Genomic DNA, 19775 nt, shown 5'->3' with positions numbered 1-19775 from the left:
GTGTGAGGCGGAGGCGACGGAAGAAGAGCTCCAAATCGCGGCGGGCGCGGAACTCATTGAGGTGGGGATGGAGGGGGACAAAGGTGAGGCCTCTGCTGAGGACAGACCATTTGGTCTGAGAGGGGGAGGTCAGGGGGGATGGTGAATACACGGCAGGGATGGGGGGTTGGTTCCGGAGGAAGGCAGGTGAGTGGACTGAGGCCAAGGCGATGTCGGGTGGAGGGGTGGCGGGTGGTCGGGGGTAGGGGGGTATGAGGACTGTAGTGTGGGTGTCACATGGTTTGAAGGGAATGGGGAAGACCCAGTGGAACAGCCACTGAGATTACCAGAGTTGGGGGGAGGGGGGCTAGCACTAGGACCCAGCGCAGTCAAACCCAGGGCAGTTGGAGTCTGCAGCATGGAAACCTCAGGCCCGGTACTGAGTCCAGGCTGCAGGTAAGGCGACGGCTGCAGCTGCTGGAGGGCGGTGGAGTGGCCAGGATCAGCGGGCAAAGAGTAGGAGGTCCCGGTGGGTGAATTGTCGGTGGGGCGGCGAGGTTCGACGGGTCCGGTGAGGCAGTGAGGTGAGTAGGCCCCCCTAGATCTCGAGGCCCTAAGCTTAAGCTTGTCTAGCTTATACGTAAATCAGGCCCTGTGTACATGGTTACCATTGTATTTAAGGTTTGCAGAAGATGTTTACCAGAACACTGTCCGGTTTGGAGGGTATTGCACCAATGTGCAAAAGGAGAGACTGATTGCACCAATGTGCAAAACGGAGAGATATAGGAAGTCTTGTATACCAGCTGCTATAAGGTTTTATAATGCACAAAAATAATTTTGGATTTTTTTAGTATTTATTCATTGTATTTTAACTTATTAAGTATTGAAGCTATCTGTGGAAATGTGTGGTGTTATGTCTGTCTTGAAGCTGTTGTGGCACTGTAATTTCCTGTAAAGGATTATTAAAGGTTATTCAATCTATTAGCTAAAAGGAATCTTAGCTGGAGGGTAGTCAGTGATCAGAAGAGGTTGGACAAAACTGGATGGATTTCTCTGAACCATTGGTGTTTGAGGAAATACCTGATAGAAGTTTATAAAATTACAAGACATAGATATGGTACACAGTCAGAACATGTTTCCCAGGGTAGAAATGTTAAATACCAGGGAGCATTGTTGTAAGATCAAAAGGTGAACCACTAAAAGAGATGTGCACAGTAAATATTGTTTACACAGAGAGTGTGAGGCGCATGAGATGTGCTGACGGGCTGGAATGGGTTGCATGGCCTCCTCCTCTGCTGTTCTGTTCCATGTTCCATGCTCTAAGCACTGCGGTTCATAAGAGGGTGTGTAATGGGGTATGGGCTGTGGAGTTTTGGATGAGTTGAGGTTTAGGTATGAATGAAGAATGGATGGCCAGCAAGGACAGCATCAAACTAGTAAGCCTGGAGCAGATGACGGTTTGGACACAAGGTGGTTACGATGCTCTTCAGGCCATCTTAGGCAAATCTTGGATGGTAAACTCATTTCAATGTAAGATGGCAGCTATGGGAAGTACAAGGCTAAATGTCCCAAGTTGTCCTTCACTTCTCGACTACCTCAATATTCCACTAAAATCTGTTAATCATTTGACCATAGAACACACTAGTGATGTGTCTGAAGAACAGTCCCAACCCAAAACATCATGTATTTATGTTCCCCAGAGGTGCTGCCTGACCCGCTGAGTTACTCTGGCACTTTGTGGTGTACGCATGTTAAATGTTTCAGCCAACTTTCTGCAGCAGCCTGGGGTCATCCTGTACCTGGTGCCACTCCAGCCGTCTGAACGCGCGGCCCTGACTGGACTTAGAAGATGGCGCCAAAACCTGGCGACGCTTGTTTGCGGCCTCAGTGGACTGTTTCTATAATGTTGTACTAATCAGGGACTGTGCTTAGATATGGCAATACTTTACTGAACTATGCAAAAAAAAAAGAATGTTGCTGTACTGTATATCTGTACATAAAGAACCAGTGACGATTTGAAGTCCAGGCTACAGGATAGGACAGGTTTGGAGGGATATGGACCAAACGCGGCATGTGGGAATAATATAGCTGGGACATGTTGGGCGGTGTGGGCAAGTTGGGCTGAAGAGCCTGGTTCCACACTGTATCACTCCAACACTCTACCGCTTATCTCTCCAGCCAATTTTAAGCAGATGGAATACTTGACGGTCACCTGGATAATTATACCTGCATCATATCATCAATGTTGGGATAACTCGCTGGAATATACTGAGGAATTTCTGTGTCAGCATCACATATTTTTATTTATTTGAAGAGATCACTGCAAGTAATAATTTCTGTTTGTACGAAGACTTATTGTGTCCCAATGCATTCTTCTGTCTGCTATTTTAGCAACAGATCCTTTGTACACCTATATGTCCTGGACTTGAGAATTACTGTGCAGTATTGTAGGTCAATGTGCTGGAACTCTAACTTTACCTCTAAACCCAAATGCAACACTGGCTAAATCTAACACACGTTACTCACGAATGAATATTTGAAAAGAAAGAGCATTAGAAATAGGACAAATGTTTCATATCAAATTTCTGTGTTTATTATGATGGGGCGATAAGTTAATGCACACACATCCATTCATTCTATAAGTTCACAAGAATCCTTGGCCTGTTATTAACATTACTTTGAATATCACTGAGGGATGGAAAGGACATTCAATGTTGGAAGGTTTAGTTGTAAACAGTTGAGCAGGAATGAACATGTTGCAACAATGAAACTCACTTCTGTCCCACATCTGTATGTTGAATAATTCATAGGCTACTGAAGAATTCTCCGCGCAGTTTTTGTCCAAAAGAATTGCAAAAAATACAAACGATCAAATTATCAGAATAGGTCTTTTCATTTAAACACCATTTTCATTGAAGTTGCTGAAAATGACCACTTTTTCTAAAAATACAACTGATATCATGGTATTTAAAATGACGAGAAGACATGGTCTGCATGTGTGTGTTTGTGCGTGCACGTGCGTGTGCATGTGTAAAAGTGCATGCATCTGTGTGTGCTCTAACTATGTTGTTTGTGCGTTATATGTGCACTTGTATGTATGTGTACACAGTAAATGAGTTACTCAACTGGTGAAAGCTTGCTTGATATGTGAGCAAGAAAGTGGATGGACTGACTGTAATCCACCATTTGAAATTCAGTTTGGAATATTTGCCTTCACTGTGATGCATGTTGAAGTGCATGACCCAAAGGTAAATTATGTCGGGATAAATGTATAGGGGATTGAAATTTTAATGTCATCCATTTTTGGAGGAAATTAAATACTGGTGATAATGTTTTAGGTTTGTCCTGGCTGTGATCTTCGTGTGGTTACCCTGGCTCTGATGGATTTTAAGGGTTAAAAATTGAGTCTGAAAGAAGTGAGGATACATATATTAGTTCAATTGGGGTTTTGTGTAATGGCTCTATTAGAGTTGGGGTATGTTAGCGAAAGTTAGGGTACACTAAACAACTCATGTTAAGATACTGGGATACTATGAGCTCCCCCATCAAGATGGCCCTGGAGAGTAGTGACTCTTTGCGAGCTGTCCCCAATCATCATCTCCTTAAAGTACCAATCTACACTGACAGGGTCTGCACACCGGCTGCTTATTATGTTAGTGCATTCGGTATAATCCGTGCAGGAATACGTGCATTTAGCTGATGGTGTTGGGATGTAAATATTGCCAATGATGGAGGGGATGTACAAGCGATCACTGATTGAGACTGAGATCAATGCTAGGGTCATGCTCTATTCATTTGTGTTGGGCTTTTCTCTGATAGATGCCGGCTGTATAAAATATGAATAACGTTAGGCTTATGCACCAAGATCATGACTGGCTGTGTAGACAATGATCAATGATGGATAAAGGCACTATGAATGAAGTTGAGCAGACACGGTATAATAGCTGAGGGGTTCATATGGTAGAATTTGATTGTGTGCAGCTTGACTGTTGTTGAATGCATGCATTTTGATGCATGCCAGGTTTATGGATTTCACTGAGTGTGCGCATTATTGATTGATACAGGAGTTGTGCAGAATAGCATTGTTGTAAAACTATAATCTATGTTGTGATGCATACACTGGCTGTGATAATCATTAGGTGTGTTTTGACTGTGCTTATTTTTCTCTTTTTATTCACAGTGTGCTTTACACAAAAATACTATAAAGTTCACACTATATTCAATTATACTATTAAAATTCAAGAAAAGTGAATACGAGACAATAACATCATAATTATATATATATATTTATATATAGATATATCATAGGTCAATACACATCAGTAAAAAATATTTGAAAGCCTTCAACTCCTCCTGTTTACTTCACAACAGGTTATGAACTAACGGTTTCTACTGAGATTACATTGCACAGATTATGTTGAGGGTAGGGGAGATTTTCCTGGGTTCACACAGCGTGTGTTAAAGTGCTCAGGCCCAACAATCATCTGGACAACACATCCGGGAAAGAATCGGTCTAAATGGTTGACGCCAATGGATCATATTGCAGGTGTGCACTCTGATCTACTATACCTGGGCACAGAAAAGGAAAATCTCTCCTAGGCCCCACTGTTGAGTCACATACAAAAAACAAACCTAAATCCGGTGGTTCAGTGTGAAAAGATTCTCATCCTAGTGCTTTGAGCATTTGATAAATGTTCCTTTTAAAAACTCATTATCAATTAGTGCAGACCAGAGAGAGGAGCAGGGCTGTGTCATAGACAATGGCAAAACATACCAAACTCCACCGGTGTTTGCATAGGAAAGCAACTTGAACCCCCTTAAAGAGAGCTCTGCAGATTGGGGTGATGTCCCGCTGGCATTTATCAGTAACTAAAGAGGTGGATCACTCCATTCTCTCGCAAACTGAATGACCATTGGAACTCATCTTCCCTTGTTTTTGAAATAGGATAAAAAAAGTGCTCGTCGAACAAAATATTAAGAGCAGGCAGAGAATATCGCGAATGTGCAACCCTGTCGAAAATCTCTTGTTAAAGAAGAGGCAAGTGATTTTGTTGTACACAAGGTTCACAGATGAGAGATTCTCCTTTGGTGGTCAAGAATCAGACTCATGCTACCAACCGCCTCCTCTCGTGCCTGCCTCTGATTGATTGCAATTTCTTAAAAGCTGACCATAAAATTAATTATATTAAAATCCTTTCACATAACAGCACAGCTGTTTGATAATTTATTGTTATAGCAATATTACTTTTAAATATCATTTCACAACAGTGCTTCATTAAGGCAGCTAGGACCAGGGTTGCTGCCAGGGGCTTTGCTCGGCATGGAAATTGTCTCAACCTCTGTCGTGTGACATGTTGGCTCCAGTCACAGTGAACCATGGTCTCCTCAAGGCAACTGAATCATTGGAGTTGAAAGGGTCGAAGGGCCCGGGTGGGTGGACCAATGCGGACGACAAAGGTTGAAGAACAGTCATCTGGGGAATTACTCTTGGAGGTTGCCTGGAATGGTCAGCGGCCGAAACCTTGGGGGAAGCATGCTTCACAGAGGACTTCTTCAGATAGCTGTGTCCCAGAGAACAGTTTGTGGCTTTGCACAGGGTGACGCTGACAGCTTCAGGCTCTTTGTTGCACTGTTCTTCTTCCAGCTTGGAAGGATGGGCATGCTTTCCTGCTTACAAAGACCTTTATCTGGCTTCTGCCGTGACTTGATTTCTTTGCACAAACTGCGCTTTTTCTCGATCATTTCAAGTATTGTGTTGTCTCCATAGAACCACTGTTGGTACAAAGACTGGGTAGAAAAAAAGGAAGGTCAGAATACAAAGGGGGAAAACAAAAGCATCAATCCTGCTGCATGATTTAGAGATTAACGATAGAGATTTCTTTTTAATCACTTTTTGATTGTTTTCCATGAGGTTTAGTTATTGTTCGTTCACCGGCGAGTTACCATGAGGCAAGGGTAGTTGTTAGTATTATGTAAATTGACCTTGACACTTTGTCTCTGATCATTGAGACACACTTTTATGCAGTTCGTTAAAAGCGTTTGGCATTCCTGTCAGACTGGGCAGGCAAAACTCCTATTGTATAAATACCAGCATGCAAAAATCCTGGCGGAAGTTTCTAAATGCAGATATATTAAATTATTAACTTAGTGATTTAGATCTGCTTCCTCTCTTTCCCTCTCACAGTAAATTGTTATGAGAAAACATTTTGCAACAGTTGGCCACTGATTGACTGTTTTATTAGCATTTCCTTGAAGTGAGGGCAGAGTGACATGCTGAAGTGGAGAGCATGCGAGGGGAAAGGTGAACCAAGGGCGCAGTACATGCAACACTTCATGACATGCACATGCTAAATGCACATATATGCCTTGTCATGCAGCCACAGAACATATCACATATAATAAGCGGGTCCCAAGCACGTACTCAGAAGCTTATAATAAATGTATGTGTTGGATACATGCAGGCTGTCATGCTGGATGCTTGTCAAACCAGTTCTACTTCACCTATAGAAGAAGGTCATGGCAAATGAATCCCCAGCTTGGGGCTTTTGGCAGCTATCTCCTGCTCTTGTCTGGAAGCACTTAGTGGTGCAGATGTAACCCACGCAGATGCCAACAAGACCCATGCCTGTGGCCAGAATGGTTTGTCCGCATTTGTGCAGCGTGACTCTTCAGGGAAAACCACATCCCTCCCTCCCTCCCTCCCTCCCAACCCCCAGAACAAAAGATGCCAGAGTCTTTGGACACATTCGGATACGAATGGCTGGCCCCATACACACTGGCAACAAATAGGCAAGTGGTAACTGAGCATGGAGGTCACTGGTCACCGTACCTGGTCAACTTCTGATTCCCTTGCAGTTGCTCCAAAGACCTGCAAATATAGAGGGATGTCCAGAGAGGTCCCAAACATGTCAAACATTGGTGAAATATCTTTGGGGGAAACAGGCCAGGGGACAGAAAGTATGTGGCTTTATAAAAAAAACTACCAGCAAGGCGGCAGAGATTGCTAAACAGCAAAGAAGCACTGCCACTTGTGGGGTGGATGGGAGTGGAGGGAAATATTTACACCGCAATTCTTCACAGGAAAGTGCACATGCACAACAGGCCAGTTTAAGAACAAAGTGGGCAAGTGACGCAAGCCCCTCCCATGTTCGAAGCAGCATCTTCCTTCCCTAATGTGGACTTTGAGCACTAACCGCCAATGAATCCAGTTCACGACAGGTGCAGAAGCCAAGTGGTCAATTTATGGCCGTGACACATGGAGCTTCTGTTATGCGACGGAGAGGAAACAACTTGTGCGCAGCAGATGTTGTTTCTTATAATACCGACCACAATAAAGCAATCTCGTTAACGACGAGCATTGCCAAACACTATTTTGAAGGTGGAACATGTTGTTTTCTGCCTGGGTGGTAAATGTGTGGAGCAGATCACTGTCTGCTTTAGAACCTACACATTCGTTTCAAGGCAAATGATAATGAGACGGGATCTACCATGGGTGGCCAATCTTCCTGGCATAAACCAGCTTTAAGGCTGGGTGGCAGCAGGAAGTTCTACTCCCGAGCTTCCACTTAAGACTACAGTTTTGTCTCTCTCTTATCATTGTCGATTTTAACAAAGCAGTGTTCTCATATAGTCATTAGTGATAGGAGTAGAATTAGGCCATTCAGCCCATCAAGTATACTCTGCCAATCAATCATGGCTGATCTATCTCTCCCTCCTAACCCTATTCTCCTGCCTTCTCCCCATAACCCTTGACACCGTACTAATCAAAGTTCATGTGCATCAGGCCAGTCTAAGAATACTGTTCTAACAGCAGCTCGAACAGTTCTGTTCCAGCTGCCTCTTGAAAAACAAAACTTCGAGGCTTTCCAGTGAACTAGTCTGTGTTAAATGTGGAGAACACTCGTATAAATTACCATCTTAATATTCTAGTTCACTTTAAAGGAATGAAAAAAAGTTCATTTATTTTCTCTGGTCTTTGAGGTCTATCAAAAACCAGTCAATGTTAAATGGTAACTTGGTATTGGGTTTTAAATTGCAAAAGTGTTCATTTTTCTGATCGCTTCATTGTTTTTTTTCCTCAGGAATGTTGATTAAAATTCTATGTCTTTCTGATATGTCCTCGTTCTGGGCATTTAAATCTCGATGTTTTTTGTCCTCATTTTTTGTCCACATCATCGGTGCCCCGCTCCCTGCCATGGATGCCCTCCACCGAAAACGGTGTCTGAGACGGGCTGGGAAGATCATCAAAGACCCCTCACACCCCAACCATGGACTGTTTGCCCTCCTCCCATCAGGGAGGCGGTACAGGAGCCTCAGGTCACGTACTAGTAGAATGAGGAACAGCTTCTACAATAATACAATCACATTGCTGAACTCGGAGTCCCGCCGATAGATTTCTCTGGTCCCTCCGTCCCCGTTGTTCAATTATTCTGTATTTCCTGATTATTCTGTATCTTCTCTCTTTCTATTTTTTTTATTTCTTTATGTACAACTACTACGTACTGACGCAAAACTGCATTTCGTTGTACTCATACTTGTATTTGTGCGATGACATTAAAGTTGAATTGAATTGAATTGAATTGAATTGCTTTCTATTCATCTATGTCTTTCACACCATCAAACAAGGCCATTTGGCCCATCGAGTCTATATTAGTTCTCAGAGCAATCCTATCAATCCATTCCCCCATTCTCTCTCATACAGCCATCACTTACACCTGATTTGCATGCAACCCACCTACAATGACCTTTAATCAACCAACCAACTAGAGTGTCTTTTGAATGTGGGCAGTAATTAGGCACCCTGGGGAAAACCATGTTGTCACTTAAAGAATGTGAAATCTCTAAAAAAGCAGCACTGGATCGAAGGCATCACCAAGGATTCCTGCCACCCCAGCCAATTCAGTTTGCTCCTTTCTACCTTCTTGGAGAATATACAAGTGCTTGTAAGACTTCAGAACAGCTTCTTCCCCACTGCAATCAGACTCCTTAAACAATCACCTCTTTCACGCTGTGTTGGAAGAACCTGCAGATGCTTGTTTACCGTGTGCGGACGGGACGTAGAAGGACGAGAAGCCGAAGCGAGAAAGTGTAAGCGAAGATATCGAATGGAAACGACGCTGAAAAGCCAAATAACTGAATGGACACGACGCCTAAAAGCCAAATAACCGAAAGGGCACGATGCCGAAAGGATACGAACCTGAACGGACTCCACGCCGAAAGGACAATAAGCAGAACGGACATGTGTCGAAAAGCCGGCAAACGGACATGATGTCTCTGGGAACACGATTTGTCCGAGACCTTTTCAGCGATCGGTTCAGACCCCAGCGCCCATCCAATCACTGGCCGGGGGAGACGGGAGGGTGGGGGAGACGGGAGGGTGAGGGAAATGTTTACTATTCCGGGTACCCTTGTTTACACCAAAGATCGACACTAAATGCTGGAGTAAACTCAGTGGGTCAGGCGGCATCTCTGGAGAAAAGAAATAGGTGATGTTTTCGGTCAGAACCCAGTCTAAAGAAGGGTCTCGACCCGAAACGTCACCTAGTCCTGTTCTCCAGAGATGTTGCCTGTCCTGCCGAGTTATTCCAGCATTTTGTGTCAATCAACTTTTTCACGCTCCTTTCCCAGAGATGCTGCTACATATTCTTACTCTTAACTCCATCTCATTTGGTTATCCTGTTATTGTACTCTAATATATTTTTTTGCACGACAATTTGCTTTGCACTGCTTCAGAATGCATTACAATCTTGCACCAGTCGTGCAGTTGTTGTGTATTTAGTGTTGTGATTATCATTATTGTATGTAGACTGTTTACTCTGTGAGCTTAATGTGAACAAGGAATTTCATTACAGCCTGTTTAAGAAGGAACTGCAGATGCCGGAAAATCGAAGGTACACAAAAAAGCTGGAGAAACTCAGCGGGTGCAGCAGCATCTATGGAGCGAAGGGAAAAGGCAACGTTTCGGGCCGAAACGTTGCCTTTTTCCTTCGCTCCATAGATGCTGCTGCACCCGCTGAGTTACTCCAGCTTTTTTGTGTACCTCCCATTTCATTACAGCTTGGTGCGTCTGACAATAGAGGCAGTCCAGCAGTGCAATGGTAGAGTTGCTGCCTTACAGCGCCAGAGACCTGGGTTTGATTCTGGGTGCTATCTATACGGAGTTTGTACGTTCTCTCTGAGACCGCATGTGTTTTCTCCTGGTGCTCCAGTTTCCTCCCAAATTCCAAAGACGTGCAGGTTTGCAGGTTGATTGGCTTTGGCAAGTTGTAAAAAATTGTCCCTGGTGTGTAGGGTAGTGCTAGTGTATCGCTGGTTGGAGTGGATGGACTCGATGGGCTGAAGGGCCTGTTTCCTCGCTGTATCTCCAAAGTCTAAAGTCTAATAAACTAATCTGAAACGTAAAAGGTCAGAATTGAGCTGGAGCTGTGGGCAGCAGCTGTGCTTACTGCCACACACTATTGTCCATTAACCTTAACAATCTCACCCTTTAGTTTTCTCTCTCAGTGCCTTGCCCAATTGAACTGGCAGCTCCTTATTCTGGCTACCTCCTCTCTTTCCTTTCCCCGACCGAGCTCTGCCCTTCCTCTCCTGATTCCACTCACTCCTTCAATCCTTTAGTCTTCAGACAATCTCCGTTCCTTCTGGGTGGTGATGTTTATTTAAGTTATATCAATGGTGGATTTGTTTCAGACAATTTTGATTGAATATTCTTATGAAGAGCTTAAGCATGTGAGTCGATGTAATATTTACTTTTTACTGAATCTATTGTTTATAGGCTTAAAACTTGCATGTCTACAATGACCCCACAGGCATAGTCTAAATGACAGTATATTTAACTCTGCGATATTATAAACAGCTTAATCGCATGCTTGTTATTTTTCCACGAAAGTGTTTGCGTTATGTTTACAGAGCGCACTTGTAGATGACAGAAAGCAGCTGTTGTGGAGATCCCCTCCCATGGAGTGGAGATTGGAATGAGAGGGGATACAAATGGCAGAATATATGTAGAGTCTGACTACATTTGATGGACTATATGTTCGCGCTGCACCAAAAACCACAACGATGTTTCACATTAAATGACAGTGGAACAGCATATCAAGAGAAAAGGTTGGTGCCCCTAATATATTTCAAAGGCTCATCTTTCAAACTGCCCTCTGGTAGCTCAGTGAAAGTCAAAGATCAAAGGCATGAATGAATGTCTCCAAATGCTCCCTGGTGGAAGCTGGCTGTAGAACTGCCCATCGAACATGGCCATCTGACCATCAGTCTGAAGAAGGGTCTCGACCCGAAGCGTCACCTATTCCTTCGCTCCATAGATGATGCCTTACCCGCTGAGTTTCTCCAGCATTTTAGTCTACCTTTAGAATTTTCCAGCATCTGCAGTTCTTTCTTAAACATTTTGTCTATCGAACATGTGGAAAATCACTGAGCAGGCATCACAAAGGTTAACCTATGTTGAGCGTTTGTCGGCACTGGGCCTGTACTCACTGGAGAATGAGCAGGGACCTCATTGAAACATACTGCTTGGGCAGAGTGGATGTGGAAAGGATGTTTCCACTAGTGGGAGAGTCTAGGACTAGAGGTCATAGCCTCAGAATTAAAGGACGTCTTTTCGGAAGAAGATGAGGAGACATTTCTTTAGTCAGAGGGTGGTGAATCTGTGGAATTCTTTGCCACAGAAGGCTGTGGAGACGAAGTCAGTGGATATTTATGAGGCAAAGATAGATAGATTCTTGATTAGTGCAGGTGTCAGAGGTTTTGGGAGAAGACAGGAGAATGGGGTTAGGAGGGAGAGATAGATCAGCCATGATTAAATGGCAGAGTAGACTTGATGGGCCGAATGGCCTAATTCTACTATCACTTATGACCTTGTGACCTAGTCACACCCAAAGCCAAGTACACATTGCACGTCAGAATACCTGTGGCTTATTAAATCACTCATTTGACCTCACTAGGAAAACGTGCAGCCTTATCACATAACTGGTCAAATGACAAACTGAAGTTCACCAAATAAATAATAATTAATTAACTCATTTATAAAAGATACACTTTGTGTTTAATCTCATCATTTCTGCGGCATGGTGGTGCAGTGGTAGAGTTGCTGCCTTACAGCGCCAGAGACCTGGGTTCGATCCTGACTACTGTTGCTGTCTGTATGGAGTTTTTACGTTCTCCCCATGACCTGCATAGGTTATCTCCGGGTGCTCTGGTTTCCTCCCACACACCAGAGACGTACAGGTTTGTAGGCTAAGTGGCTTGGTATAATTGTAAACTGTCTCCAGTGTGTATAGGATAGTGTTATTGTGTGGGGATCGCAGGTCGGCACAGAATCAGTGGGCTGAGGAGCCTGTTTCTACGCTGTATCTCTAACCTAAACTAATTCTTCTGTCCTAATTTAATCTGAATATGAAGAGGGGCTGTGTGGTCCAAGAAGGTGAAAAAGTAACTTCTTAAAAACCTTTTGTAGTTGATCGCAAAGTGTTTTTGTGGGAAGTTATAATCATAATGCAGATGGGTTGGTTAGTAGGTTTGCTGAGACGAGGAGTTGCAGACCTTTCTCCCAGCGTGGAAATGTCAGACTAGGTAGCTTCAAGTTGAGAGGGGAGATGTGCGGGGCATGTTTTTGTTACACACAGTGTGGTGGGTGTTTGGAACATGTTGCCAGGGGTGGTGGTGCAGGCAGATATGATAGTAGCATTTAAGAGGCTTTTGGATAGGCACATGGATATGCAGGGAATGGAGGGATGTGGATTATGGGCTGGAGAGTAAATTACTTTAACCTGGCATCATGTTCTGTTTAAACATTATGGGTCGTAGGACCTGTTCCTGTGTTTCTACTGTTTAAGTTTCATGTTCTATGTACCACCACATCTTATTTACACAGCGTGTTCCAATGTAGACTATGGTCAGCTGCCTCAGGTCCCAACTCACACCAATTTCTTTCCGTCATTATTGTTGGACTTGCTAACCAATGTTGGCTCTCCTTAACTCAGGCTTCAGTTACAAAAATGTCATCTTGGTTTTATATCCCTCAGCCTTCCCTCTTTGTAATCTCCTCCAGACATATAATCTCCCACATAAAAAGATCAGCCTTCGTTTCCCATTACCGTGTATGCTATGAGCTTCATGCAAACAATGGCATTTAGTTGCACTGCTGTGTAAATGCAATAAACCAAGCTAATTTAACTTAATCTATTTGCATTCTCCCAATTACAATCTCTTGGTTAATCCTAAATTTAACAGCTCCAAGTTTTAATTTTGCCTTTCAAAAAAAGACACAAAGTGCTGAAGTAACTCAGCAGGTCAGGCAGCAACTTTAGACAACATGGATGTTTTCCATAGATGCTGCATGACTCATTGAGTTACTTTTTTTTTTGCAAACCGGGATCTGCAGTTTTTTTTTTGTCTTTAATTTGCCTTTAATTTTTGTCTGTTAATTTAACAGACATGGACCAAATTCTGGAATTTCCTTCTTAAACCACACAATATATCTAAACTACTCTAACCTCTTTTAAAATGCTTTTTAAAAGTTACCGCTTTCACCAAGCTTTGAATTATCTGCCCTGATTTCTTCTTATGTGTTAAAGTTTGTCCTTGGTCACATCCCTATGAAGGATGCTGCAGTATCTTGTGGCATTGCAACTACTATATAAATAGTATGTGTTCTTGTTATCGATTACAATAATGTAACAAATGCATATCCTGTGTAGATATTATGTAGAATGCATTGTCTCTATCATTATTACATCATCGATAATATGTTGTTTTAATGCTGCTTTAGATTACAGAGAGATACAGATACTGACTTCCTTGCCATCCAATGGATCTACAGGAGGCACTGCCTCAATAAGCAGCAGATATCCTCAAAGACCCACACCAGCCTGGCCACGCTCTCATTTCACTCCGACCATCGGGAAGAAGGTATAGGAGACTGAAAATAGTAATCACCATGTTCAAGAATAGCTTCTTGCCAACAACCATCAGGCTCTTGAACACAACACATCACTAATCTTAGCAACTATGAACTTCAAAGGACTGCTTTTAGTTACATTAGGGACGTGTTTTATTTTGCACTTGCATTGCAGTTATTATTTAATTGAATAACAATATATATATATTATACATATTTGTGTGTATTGCATTTATGGGCCTGTTAAGATGCTGCTGGTATAGTTTTCAGTGTTTTGCTGTCGGTACATATGATGATTAAACATTTTTTAATTCCTTACGCTTCTATTCTTTACATATGTTTAGTTTTCTGCATATATTTAAGATCCATTGTATTTTGTATTTCTCCCTATAATAAAGACGAGCAGTTGAAGAGAATTGAAAAAAATATAATTTCATTGATGGGCAAATAATATTCACCGTGTGTAGTAATTGACAAGGGACCAGCCTTATTGTCTGCTGGACCTGCAATTCCCTCTTTGTTAACAGGAGTAAATCTGCCAGATTGAAGTATTTCTGTAATATCAAAGGAGAATTTGTTTATTTGCCTAGAAATAGGCTCTGTATAAATACGATAGATGACTTATTAGCTACAAAATACAAAATGCTTCGATTCTAATTTGGTAAACATCATGTGCAAGCTCAGTAGAATTCAATTCAGCTCTTGACGTTGCAAAGATATGATTGTAAGAACATTTACTGGCACCTAGTGGTAATAACGAGAAGATGTGTCGGAAGGAGCTGCAGATGCTGGTTTACATTGAAGATAGAGGCAAAATGCTGGAGTAACTCAGCGGGGCAGGCAGCATCTCTGGATAGAAGGGATGGTTGACATTTCAGGTTGAGACCCTTTTTCAGACTTGGCTTCTGATTGTTGGAGATCAGGTATTAAAATCAGACTATTAAATCAATCGTACCAAATCAATAACTAAATGATTAAATCATCGACTTCTTTGTGCTGGAAAAGGACAATTTTAGCATATGCTTTGCTGATCAGCTGAAAAACATTTCTCATTGATGTCACAGATTACAACATGCACTCAAAATATCCATTATGCTCACTAATGTGAAAACAGATGTTATTTGCTAGAAAACAGTATTCATTAACAATTAACAGTTAGACAGCTGGACCAAGAAAGTGGCTGACATTTGATAAAGAGTATTCTAATCCTGTCAATAACATGTTGCTAGTTTAATATCTGTACAACTTTGTACACTTCTGTAGTTCATTGTCAAGAATGACGTATCTATTACACAGAAAAGCTGGAGACTCAGCTGGTGCAGCAGCATCTAAAAAATAGGCAACGTTTTGCTGATCTCCCTCAACTGATCGAGTAAAAAAGGGAAAAGGACCACTAGGGTAGGAGACACAACAAGACAACTAACACAGAATTGGGAATCCCCTGCATCTCTCTTCAACAGCCTGCTCTAGATGCCAGCAGATCTGGTGCACCAAGCGGAGGTTGGGCGGTTTCGCCGAACACCTCCGTTACAAAGCAAAGGGCTACACTTCATGGACTTCCGCCTCCGACCTGTCATGAACAGAAATTGGAGGAGTCAAATATTCCAAAGTTGAACATCGAATTCCCCAATGTTAGTCCTCCTCCTCCCCTTCCTCAGCAACAGTGGCTACAATCTTTTCCCCTTTCTTGTCCCGACCCACCCCCACCCCCGGTCAGTGAAGAAGGGTTTCAAACGTCATTTCGCTCCATAGATCAGCTGAGTTTCTCCTTTTCTGCCTTCGATTCTCTCTGCAGTTCCCTCACAGGAGTGACCTGTTCCAGTAGCAACTGTTACATACCCATCATCCCCTACCACCTCATAAACTGTATAAATCCACATAAACACTTTGAGAAAATAAGTGGTGTTGGTAACTGTTTGAGATTATGAACTAAGTTATAAAAATTGGAATTTATGCCCTTTTGGGATACTGATTGGACATCCGATCTAGTGACCGATCCGATCGATAGGAGCAGCATGGTGGTGCATGGTAGTGTTGCTGCCTCACAGCACCAGAGACCCGGGTTCGATCCTGACGGGTGCTGTCTGTATGGAGTTCTCCCCATGATTGCGTGGGTTGCTTCCGGGAGCTCCTGTTTCCTTCCACATTCCAAAGACGTAAAGGTTTGTAGGTTAAATGGCTTCAGTAAAAATCGTAAATTGGCCCCAGTGTGTAGGATAATGTTAGTGTACGGGGATCGCTGGTCAGCGTAGAGTCAATGGGCTGAAGGGCGTATTATGAATATTAAAATTTTAATTAAAATTGCTGTACCAGGAATGGAGTGGCTTTCTTATGTGTTGTAATAGTTCCAAGATTCTATACAAGTGTCGGACCCGTACCATTTAAAATCAGCGAACTGGAATGTAAAAGCTCCCTCTGTTGGTCATCCTGAGAATATGTGAACAAAATTAGGTATCTTCCCAGATTAAGGAATTTTTGGAGATCAGATTTAGTTTTGGCATAGACCAGCAATTCTGGACAGGTGATTACAGTACAATCATGTACAATGGGAATGAACAGAGCATAAAAGTAAGACTAAAAAATGTGTAGGAAGGAACTGCAGATGCTGGTTTGCACCATAGAGAGACAGGGCAGCTAATATCCTCAAAGACCCACCACCCTGGCCGTGGTGGTGTGGGTCTTTCTTCTTTGACCTTCTACCATCGGGAAGAAGGGAAAAAGTGGATACAGTGGATGTGGAGAGGATGTTTCCTCTAGTGGGAGACTCGATGACTGGAGATCATAGCCTCAGAGTTAAAGGACATTCATTTAGGAAGGAGATGAGGAGGAATTTCTTTAGGCAGAGGGTGGTAAATCTGTGGAATTCTTTGCCACAGAAAAGGCTGTGGAGGCCAAGTCAGTGGATATATTTAAGGCGGAGATAGATAAATTCTTGATTAGTACGGGTGTCAGAGGTTATGGGGAGATGGCAGGATTTTTTTTTTAAACAAGAGAGAAGGAAAAGGTGAAAAGTGAAAAGTGAAAAGACAGGACCCCTGGACTACCAAAGTAGTGTGGCCAAAGAGCGGGTAAAGGTATAAGAGTGGAAAGGGAGAAAAAAAAAGTTTAAAAAAAAAATGGACCCCCCCCCCCCCATCCACCTCGCTCAACCATAGTTGGATTTAAATTGTAAGAATTTGGTAAAGTGTGTCCATGTCTTGAAAAATTGATCTGGTTTTTCTGCCAGGACAAGCCTAATATTTTCCAAATGTAGTGTCTCGGACATGTTTGTAATCCACATCTTTACAGTAGGGACTGATGTGTGTTTGAAGGCAGGAGAATAAGGTTAGGAGGAAGAGATAGACAATCACCACACATGGCAAAAATGTCATTGGATGGTAGCAAAAGTATTAGGAAGGAGATGAGGAGGAATTTCTTTAGTCAGGATGATGAATCTGTGGAATTCTTTGCCACAAAAAGTCGTGGAGGCAAAGTCAGTGGATAGATTTAAAGCAGAGATAGATAAATTCTTGATTAGTACGGGTGTCAAAGGTTATGAGGAGAAGGCAGGAGAATGGGGTTAGGAAGGAGAGATAGATCAGCCATGATTGAATGGTGGAGTAGACTCGATGGACCAAATGGCCTAATTCTACTTCTATCACTTATGAACTTATGAACACAATGTTGGAGTAACTCAGTGGGTCAGGCAGCATCAGCAGTTCCTCCCCTGGCTCTCAGTTTGAAGAAGGGTCTGGACCCGAAACATCAGCTATTCCTTTTCTCCAGAGACGCAACCTGACCCGCTGAGTTACTCCAGCCTTTTTGTGGTTATCTTAAGAGTAAGGAATAGTGACTATTACATTAGACGATTAGTTGGTTCACCATTTAAAAGCCAAATAGAAATGTGGAGTTGGAACAGGAGAAATTAATTGGCTATTGATTGCAATTGTGCTGCATAAAGTTTTGGGCAAAACAGGATTATTATAAATAATTCTTCTTGTAGAAACAAAGAACTGCAGATGCTGGTTTATACCAAAGATAGACTGGAACATGTTGGCCCGTGTGGGCAAGTTGGATTGAAGGGACTGTTTCCACACTATATCACTATGACTATAGATGCCAAGTGCTGGTGTTACTCAGTGGATCAGGCAGCATCTGTGGAGAAAAGGAATAGGTGACGTTACAGGTCCGGACCTTTTCTCCAGAGATGCTGCCTGACCCGTTGCATTACTCCAGCACTTTCTGCCCCTTTCCTTGCTTGGGAAATGCACCTTATTTAACTTAAAAATTGAGAACTAATCCTGTAAACATATACTCCATTGGGAAGGCACATTAGATTGTTTTAGTTGGCAGACTCAGCTTCTACTCTTACATTTGGATTGTTTTAGTGTGGCACTCCATTAAAATAGGGTGGTCCAGAGTAATTTACACAGCTAACAGATTACTAATGCTGATTCAATGCCCAGTTGCTTGAACAGCTTTGCTGTACACAATAACATCCCCACAGCCAGACAGAAAATAATTCTACCCATCATAACCTTAAGGTTACTGGAAAACACTGAAAACACTGAAAATAGTTAACTTATTCTGCAAGGTAGACTATCCCTGGCATCTAAGGCACAATTGAACTCTGCATCTTTAGCCATGTCAATATTGATTAGGATTTCATTTCAGAATGGGAGAGAACTGAAAGTTTGTGAATTCATGGTTATGAATACAGGGATTAGCTCCAAACTGCTGATGCAACAAGCATTTGTGAAACTATTGTTTGTTTACAAAAACATTAACATGCAAGAGCGCTTTGTAAAAAAAACACAAAATGTTCAAAAGAGCCTTCTTTTGACGAGATATGGACCAGGGAGCAACATATTTAGGAGAGTTAACTGAAGGAACAGTGAGAAGGAAAACACTTGAAGAAACTTTTAACGATGAGAAAAAAAGAAATGTATGAGAATTTTAGGCGGGACTTTCAGTGGGTATGACTAAAATAGCCATTCGCTTGGATGTCAGGAGCCCACATAATGAAGTGCTGGTTTACAGAATAATAGGCCTCTGTAAATTGCCCCTGGTGTGCAGGGTGGATGTGAATGAAGAATTAGTTTGAACAGATGATCAATGGATGGCGTGGACACGATGGGCCGAAGGGCCTGTTTCCACACTGTATCTTTAAAGTAACGTAACGTAACGTAAAGTAAAAAGTAAAGTAAAGTAAACGAAATCAAACTAAAATAAACTATAACGGGTCATAAAGTCATAATACACCAAACCTAAATCTTGGTCCTCATTTCCAAATCCTGGCCACACACTCATCTCCCTGCTACCTTCAGGTAGAAGGTACAGGAGCCTGAAGACTGCAACAACCAGGTTCAGGAATAGCTACTTCCCCACAGCCATCAGGCTATTAAACCTGGCTTGGACAAAACTCTGATTATTAATAACCCATTTTCTGTAATTTGCACTTTATCAGTTTATTTATTCATGTGTGTATATATTTATATTATGGTATATGGACACACGCATCTGTTTTGTAGTAAATGCCTACTATGTTCTGTGTGCTGAAGCAAAGCAATAATTTCATTGTCCTATACAGGGACACATGACAATAAATTCACTTGAACTTGAACTTGAACGAGTGATACAGTGTGGAAGCAGGCCCTTTGGCCCAACTTGCTCACTTGTCCCAGCCACACTAGTCCCACCTGCCTGCATTTGGTCCACATCCTTCCAAACCTGTCCTATCCATGTACCTGTCTAACTGTTTCTTAAACAATGGGTAGTCCCAGCCTCAACTACCTCCTCTGGCAGCTTGTTCCATACACCCACCACCCTTTGTGAGAAAACGTTACCCCTCAGATTCCTATTAAATCTTTTCCCCTTCACCTTCACCTCAAACTTATGTCCTCTGGTC

General features: G+C 42.4%; 1 protein-coding gene across 3 annotated transcripts in view; it reads right to left on the bottom strand.

Moving 5' to 3' along the window:
* Positions 1–2188: 2188 nt before the first annotated feature.
* The window catches only part of nyap2a (neuronal tyrosine-phosphorylated phosphoinositide-3-kinase adaptor 2a), a 145269-nt gene continuing 127682 nt past the window's right edge, over positions 2189–19775 (bottom strand). For 2 of the 3 annotated variants that reach the window (XM_055645616.1, XM_055645615.1), the window contains exon 8: positions 2190–5766. In XM_055645616.1, coding sequence (XP_055501591.1) covers positions 5533–5766 — 234 coding nt within the window. In that variant the 3' untranslated portion in view covers positions 2190–5532. Of the gene's footprint in view, positions 5767–19775 lie in introns of all 3 variants that reach the window. The other variant, XM_055645617.1, reaches the window with a different exon arrangement.

The sequence above is a fragment of the Leucoraja erinacea genome, chromosome 14 (genome assembly GCF_028641065.1).
Source record: "Leucoraja erinacea ecotype New England chromosome 14, Leri_hhj_1, whole genome shotgun sequence".
NCBI classification, from domain to species: Eukaryota; Metazoa; Chordata; class Chondrichthyes; order Rajiformes; family Rajidae; genus Leucoraja; species Leucoraja erinaceus.
The sequence above is the reverse complement of the archived record's forward strand: the minus strand, read 5'-3'. Positions and strand labels throughout refer to the sequence as shown.